The 7,772-nt window shown below is 35.9% G+C and overlaps 1 protein-coding gene across 3 annotated transcripts; it reads right to left on the bottom strand.

The window, feature by feature from the left end:
* Positions 1–94: 94 nt before the first annotated feature.
* LOC120083283 (B3 domain-containing protein Os01g0905400-like) lies at positions 95–5,143 on the bottom strand. 3 transcript variants are annotated; one of them, XM_039038959.1, is made up of 8 exons: positions 4,987–5,142; positions 4,425–4,534; positions 3,801–3,969; positions 2,429–3,398; positions 2,228–2,335; positions 1,596–1,679; positions 1,370–1,515; positions 95–598 (listed from the first exon to the last, which is right to left on the bottom strand). In XM_039038959.1, exons 3-8 carry the CDS (start codon positions 3,930–3,932, stop codon positions 338–340), a joined length of 1,701 nt encoding a protein of 566 aa, XP_038894887.1. In that variant the 5' UTR covers positions 3,933–3,969; positions 4,425–4,534; positions 4,987–5,142; the 3' UTR covers positions 95–337. The 3 variants fall into 3 exon arrangements, with proteins under 3 accessions (XP_038894887.1, XP_038894888.1, XP_038894886.1); XM_039038960.1 differs by having other exon boundaries at positions 4,425–4,619; positions 4,987–5,133; XM_039038958.1 differs by having other exon boundaries at positions 4,425–5,143.
* Between the last annotated feature and the right edge of the window lie 2,629 nt (positions 5,144–7,772).

Genomic DNA, 7,772 nt, shown 5'->3' with positions numbered 1-7,772 from the left:
AATCAAGATAGTGTAACAAGAACATCTCTACCACTTCCCAAGTTGCCAGTTTGAAAATACTGACACAGATATTGATAAACCAGTGTTGAAATAATTAATAAGATGAATGCCTACAAAACCTCCATTGTAGGATGTTGCATTGTATTTATAGTACTGTTTGAATTAACAATACCACCATTCCAGTTCCGTACAAAAGTACTAATCAACAGCATGAATTTCCCCAAACTTGTACACTGCAACAGTTTCCACCATTGTCTCAGACTAATGCCTTTCTTTTTTTCCACAGGAGATTTAAACAAGAAACCAAAATGTAGAGTTCTAGAATCATATAATACAACTAGTTTTTACATTTCCTAACACTGACTTCATATATGCGCTCGAGCTCATCCTCGACATGAAACAAACACTCATCCCCAGATTGGATTTTATTTGCAGAGCAAAATGATTCCCATCCACTTGTTAAAACTTTAACATTAGGCATCTCATGGTAAAGAATTGGCCACAATCTCTTCCTGGGATCCCGAAGAAAGACTACCTTCTTCTTCTCTGGGTTTCTTCGGCCTCTTGAACATGATAGGTGCAAACTCGTCGGCAGCTCCTTTATGGGTAGCAGAACAAAGTGAGAAATGGTAGTCAATGAAGAAATTAGCTCATTGATACATAAGAAACGCGAAATGTGAAGATGCATCCATGCATGGTTCGTATGCTATTGGTACTCTCAGTCATAACACGATATCACACATAAATATGTCAACATATGAGCGTGTGTGTCGATGTAAGTACGTATCTATCTCACTTAAGCTTGAGCATTTACTTGTCTTGGGGATAAATGTGATTTTCTCAAGGACCTACCTATACCTACCTGTTTAGATAACTATCAAATGCTCAACCTCTCTCATATTTTGAGGAAAAAGCATGCGCTTTTCAAAATTCTTGGAAGAATGGGTCTCACTGTTATCCACAGGTTGTCTCACTTCAGTCTGAGTAAAGAATAGTACTGGACTTTCCCTCTCTCTTATGTATAATTCCCAAATCTCAACTACACATGGCTCTTGGTTATAAGAGAAGACAGAAATGCTCAACCTCAATCCAATCAAACAGTTAAAGACCAAGAATAACTTATAAATTCTAAATGCTTTTTTTATAATTAAAGCCGAATGTTTTTATTGAAGACAAGAAAAGATATTAACACTCAAATGATACAATCAATATACATTCTAAATGGCTATGGTAATGAAACTCAAATGAAGTTGCCCTTCATCAATATCAATTTTCTGTCAGATAAAGACAAAAGCATGTCATATAACCTTTAACAAACTTATATGAATAAAATTTACATACTTAACAAAGAGAGTTGGCAGTAGCATACCAGAAAAGAGAGAGTATCTTTAGCTATTATACAGGAGATATGGGCTGGAGTTCCAATCGGATATTCATTATTAGTGTCATCATTATTATCTCTACCACTTTGATTAGACGTCACAATGAACTCCTTCTTAATGACCTTCGGGTCCACTGTAAGCAAAAACAAACTCAATTAGACAAGCTGAACCAAAAACTACAAAGGAATAATGTGATAAATTAAGATGAATTACATATTCGTTTAATGGAGTTTCCACAGTTGTTCACTTCTGTTCTAATTTCCAATGGTTCCTTCTTAATGATCTTTGTCATGTCCCCTGTTTGAATACGACATTCACAATAAGCTAAAGTTACAACATTTGTCAGATTTGGGAGGGCAAGAAATGAAGTTTCTTTTCTACAGAAGTGTGGATTGGCAATTATACACCATAAGAGAAGTTTTTTTTGTATGGATAACCTTTTCATGGGCATCTTTATGATTAATGACATATCCCCTACAAATGTATGAAATCTAATCTCATGCCTACGTCAAAGCACACTACTGCATTTTATAGTGTAGTGCATTAGGGATGTGTTTATCATAGTCCTAACGCGATGGTCATCTCTATCACGATCTTCATTTTTCTCCATTCCACTACAATATTCATGGCGAAAGCATAACAAAGCAATGGAGAAAAGTGAAGATGTAAAATGGTCATTACGTTAGGGTTACGATAAACATAACCATCCCTAACACGATAGATTATAAAACGTGGTAGTAACATAAGCATAAGGTTAGATTTCATATATTTGTGAAGGACATGTCATTAATTATAAAGGCAACTCCCATAAAGAGCAACCATAATAGAGAACAAACCATACAGACATTTTTTAACCTCCAAGGAATTTGGAGGGTACTCCTGTTTCACACTACGGCAATGTTCGGTGGAAGATGTACATTTATGATTGGAGACCTGATCATGTCTTGTAATTGCTGAAATATTTATTCACATGATTAGTTGTAAAAGAAAAAGTGGTCTCAAATGTAAATCAGAACAGAAATGTATTATATGACTTCAGTACTCACTTGATGGTGTGCTGCATATTGCTGGTACATTCTGGCAGTCTTTTACCATTTTTAATGGCGTGTCACAAAAATGCTCAACATCTTCAGAATTTGTTGCAGATGAAATAAAAGGAACCTCGATAGTCTTGTCATGGCAAGGATCGTTGTCAGAGACACTCATCTTTATTTCAGCCTCCTCAAAACATTGACTTTTATCAATTATCTTGTTGGCAGATATATCCAAAGGCAATACTTCCATGTTTCCTCTAATATCGATTGGAGCATTGTTAACTGGGCTGACAATGATTGCAGCATTCTGTGATGTGGAAGTACAGTTAGGATCTAACTCATCCTGAGCAACATTATTTGTGGTATTCTCATTGATGGAGGGTTTGACTATCTGCATTTCCATGGAAAACAAGTCAAGTAAGGGGCTTCTGTTTTCCTCCAGTCCTACATCCTTGTTTTGGTTGATGAAACAATATGAATCATCAACAACATCTACTTTAAAGAGAGGTCCATAACCCTCATCATTCCTCCAGTACTTTGGCCTTTTGTCCTGGTTTACATTCATGTTTCGGTAACCAGCCACGTTACATTTATCTTGAGATAATGCCACATTGGATTCAGAACCCACAGAGGGGTATGAAGCTTGCGGATTTGTCAAACCTTCATTAGTTGTCTCAATTACAGGACCGGCACTTCTAGTTCTTTTCCTCATTTTGCTTTTTTTAGCGAACTCTATTTTTTCACAACCGGTTTTAGTGTAGATACTAACATCGAAGTGCAAGTCCATAACGTGATTGAAGATCAAAAAATCTCCAATTTCTAGACTATGATCTAATGAAAAAGTATTCCATCCTTCTTGGAAGGCAAGGGATCCTTCACAATTGGAAACTGTTACCTTCCATTGTTGTCCAAGAGAATCCTCAAGAACAACCTTTTTATCAACCAACCTCGACAGTGTAGCAGCAAACATAGGCGGAAAGTACTACAAAAGAGAACGTAATCATCAAAGAATAAAATAATAGAACACAACATCAGTGGCAAAAAAATATCCGTGCAGAACAAATTGAGAGCTTGTAGCACATGACTACTCAAGGGAACTTAATAAACTCATAAAAAATGTCGACAACAACATAGAAAAATTTACAGGGACAGCGATTGTCCAAAAGGAAAGATCTCAGGGGTGCCATTCAATATCTAATAGCTATAAGAACTTCAACACCTTAAACAAGGCACTGTTCTTTAATATATTTGAAAAGAATGGAGAATGCCACCAGAAATTAGCAAATTACCATTTTGGATAAAACAGACAAGATGTAAAGAGGAAATATGTATATAAATACAAAGATATAGGAAATTGAAGACAATTTTGGAAGTCATATAGTACCAAAACTTCAGAAAAGCGATCTCCAAACATCACTTTGAAGAATGACGTAACAGATGATAAATTCCCTGTCTTTCTATGAAGATGTAAGCATCTTTGGGTGCATTCTGGACAGGCTTCTACCTTGCTGCTCATCTTTTGCTATACTCAAACGCAAAAAGATGGAATGGACCTACCGCATAATGGAAGAATGATTGTTAGGACAGAGGTAAAGAAGAGTAAAGAAAATCCAAGAGGAAATTATCCCAAAACAAAGAGGTGGAAAATCAAATTTCAGACAAGCAAATAATGATGGTAAAAACAGTGCTCTAATTTGGTGAAATACTTCCTGTATCTCAAAGATGCAATCTATGAAGTAATTGGATAAATTTTGAAAAGTCTATCCCTTTTCAGAGCAATTTATAGATCTTCAAATCCACCATGTAAGCACAAGAGAAGTTAAAACCAATGCAGTTGAAGGATGAATAAAAAGAAAAGACATATCCTTTGAGACAAAATCTGATCATTTGCACTTTTTTTCTCCAATATAAGGCACAAAAAAGCTCAATCACAAAAGTGAAAAAGAAAAAAATAGAACCGGATAATTAGGCGAAAAACTAAATAAACAGTGAGATTCTAAGGGCTCACCAAGTTCAGCCTCATATACCAACTACAATGCACTTCTCATTCAGATGCCCAGGAGACAGAAAGCTTCCTGCAGCTTTCATGTGAAGCCTCGACCAGCCTTTTGAGAGATCCTTCAATGCATAACATCTTTGAAATCAGAAGAGGCGAAAAACACAACTTCTTTCCGCCTCCACCAAACAAAAATTACATAATAGCCTGATAAATCCACAAAGAGTTAACTGGACATGGGATTTCAAAAAAGGAAAAACCCACAAAAGGGAAAATCAAAAAGTCCAAATAAGACATTTTCGTTGAAGGGTTTCTTTGCATCCACAGACATTTAGAAGAAGAACAAAATTTCCCCTTCATTCCCTCCAACAACTCACACCATTCCCATGCAAGAAACAAAACCCAGCATTATTTATTTCGAACTCTTACTTAGCCAATGAGCCATGCAAATAAGTTTCAGCCCAGGAATAAAGCTAAGACATTTCTCTAGAAAACAATGAACTTGAAGCAATTAACAGTTGAATATAAAGGGGGGAAAAAGAAAAAGGGAATTTAAGGAAAGAAAGTTGATAACTCTATATGAAGAATGCTGAAGTCCCAGAATCACGAGCCTCTGTTTCTCGCTCTAAAACCAATCTAAAAATGTCTTTGTCGAATCCGCAGAGCCGCAGAGGGAACTCCGGTTTTACTCGGCGGGTTCAGTCACCAGTGACGGTGTGACGACCTTGTCAAGCGCCAAGTTTTACTCTAAGGATGAAGAGAAGGATCGGCCTTTTTCTGTTGAGCCCAATTCTTTTGGGCCTTGGGCCTAGACATTTGTGAGCTAATCAGCAGCAACATTCTCATTTGGATATATGACCAGAATAAGATTTTTTCAGGAATATAGCAAATCTTCCTCTGCTATCTGCACATGATATTGATCTTCTGCAACATCCAAAAGCCCCTCAACCGAATATCTAATGTAACTAATTTTGTTTTACCAATTTTTGTTAAACATAGATCTTAATTTTCACCTAGCTTATCTCCTCACATTGTTTTGAAATTAAAATAAAAGATGCAATTTTTTTTCTTTTCATTTTCCCAATTATCTAATCTTATATATAATATTCAATTTTTCTTACACTGCAATTTTTCCAGCACAAACTAATTCAATTCCTCCACCTTTTCTTTCTTCACCGACTTCTTAGCCAATTATCTTTCTAAACAAGGAGTATGTTGGTAATGTAGAGAGAAGAAAAAGGCAGTAGAGAAAGAAAAGGAAAATTGGTAGACGAAGAGACTCACTGCGATGCAAATGCTATCGCATGCTGATTTTTATTAATGTATAAAATGCCACTTGGCACAAAGCGATAGGGAAAGATAACAGCCAAGAGAGAGAAAAGTAAAAACTTAACAACCCAAATAGTGAATTTTGAAAGTTGAAGAAAAACAGAAAATTTGAGGAATTGAGTGTCTATTTTATCATCCCCGCAAGTGAACGAGGAGCTGCCGTGACTGTAAGCTTGGTCTTGAGACTAAGAAAGCGTGGACTTGGTAAGGCCTTTGTCATGATGTCTGCGAGTTGGTCTTCGAAGGGGACAAATCTGACTGAAAGTTGCTTGGAGGCTACCTTTTCTCTGAGAAAATGAAGATCGATCTCAAGATGTTTTGTTCGATTATGTAAAACATGATTGGCGGTCATGTAGGCGGCGCTGAGATTGTCACAGAGCAGCAGAGGTGTTGAGATTTGGCCAATGCCAATTTCAGTCAGAACAGATTGGATCCAGAGTACCTCGGCAGCAGCGTTGGAGAGACCACGATACTCTGATTCGGCACTGGAATGGGAAACTACTTTTTGCTTGGAGGAGTACCATGAGATGAGGCTGGAACCTAAGAAGACACAGGACTCACTTGTACTTCGTCTGTCATCCAGGCAACTGACCCAATCCACATCAGTGTAGCACGTTAAGGCCAAAACAGGGGATTTGGTTAGAAGGATACCATAATTGGTAGTGCCTTTGAGGTAGCGAAGAAGCCTTTTTGCTGCTTGAAGTTGTGAAGAGGTTGGGATGTGCATGAACTGACAAAGTTTGTTGACACTGAAGCTGATGTCGAGTCTGGTTAGAGTGCAGTATTGGAGGGCTCCTACTAAGCTTTTGTATTCAGAGGGGTTGTCTAGTGGTAGTCCATCAGTAACAAAATGGTACCAACGACAATAGGAGAATGAATGGGCTTGCAGTCGGAAAGACTCGCATGATCAAGTAGACTGTGAATGTACTTGGACTGAGATAAGTGTAAAAAATTTGATGAGCATTGGTTTTTTGGCCCTTAATCTCAAATTAATTAATTTTAATTAATTAATTAATCAATGTTTTGATGATAACAAATCAATTTTTAATTACTGAAAATCTTAGTGTTTTAAAATGTCCATAGCGTAGAGCTCGGAACAACGATTCTAACACCTCTTGAATCACTCAAATCGGAACTAAAATGAAGACGATATGATCGAAACAAATTTATTGAGAAAATATCGTGGTGGATGACGTGGCATAACCAGACCATTTGCATGTAGACATGTGGCAACATATTGGTTGAATGGTGGATCATTAAGAGATTAACATATGATAGATTTTTTATTTTTGGATTGATTTAAAATAAAAAATTGAAATTAAAAAGAAATTTAAAAGGAAAATAAATTTAATATTATTTTATTTTGTGTCTAACGGCAATTTTTTTTTACACATGGTATGTTTTTTATTTTTGGATCGACTTTAAAAAGAATGAATTTAAAAAGAAAATGAATTAAAAGGAAAATAAATTTAATATTATTTTATGTATGTATCTAACGGCTAGTTTTTGACACATGGTATGTTTTTTTATTTTTTGGAAAAGAAAATGAATTTCAAAAGAAATGGAATTTAATATTATATTTTGTTTGTATCTAACGACTATTTTAGTTTAAAATCTCCACCACTAATTTTTCTTTTCCAAAATCCAATAGTCCAAATTAATTGTGGTTTCTAAAAAAAATTTCATCTCTATATAAACCATTTTCCTCTCCAAATTTTAAATACATAAATTTTACATTTCATAATCCTCAAAAACTCAAAAGTTCCATTGTTGCTCTCTCTAAGTTCCCAATTTTCTTTTCATCTTATTCTTGAGAGAGTGTTATTGTATTGTGAGGATAAACTTGTTGAGTGCTTGAACTTGTAAATCTAGTGAGAGTTGTATTGTGTTCTTCAAAAATTCCAACATTTGTAACGGTTTGATCCTAAACCGTGAAAAGGATCGGGTTTGCTCTTGAACCCGTAAAAGGAGCGGTGGTGTAACGGTTGGGCTCTAATCCGTGGAAAGAATCGGAAAGATTTTATTCGGATT

This window comes from Benincasa hispida, chromosome 8 (assembly GCF_009727055.1).
Source record: "Benincasa hispida cultivar B227 chromosome 8, ASM972705v1, whole genome shotgun sequence".
NCBI lineage: Eukaryota > Viridiplantae > Streptophyta > Magnoliopsida > Cucurbitales > Cucurbitaceae > Benincasa > Benincasa hispida.
This window is presented reverse-complemented; position numbering and strand designations above follow the sequence as displayed.

What these genes read in the sequence shown, in the direction of transcription:
- LOC120083283 (XM_039038958.1), bottom strand. Translation starts at nt 3,932, where the DNA reads ATGAGCAGCAAGGTAGAAGCCTGTCCAGAATGCACCCAAAGATGCTTA. An exon ending in AAACTCCATTAAACGAATAT is followed by an intron (nt 1,516 to 1,595) that starts GTAATTCATCTT and finishes TTTTGCTTACAG; the next exon opens with TGGACCCGAAGGTCATTAAG. An exon ending in AAGATACTCTCTCTTTTCTG is followed by an intron (nt 599 to 1,369) that starts GTATGCTACTGC and finishes CTACCCATAAAG; the next exon opens with GAGCTGCCGACGAGTTTGCA.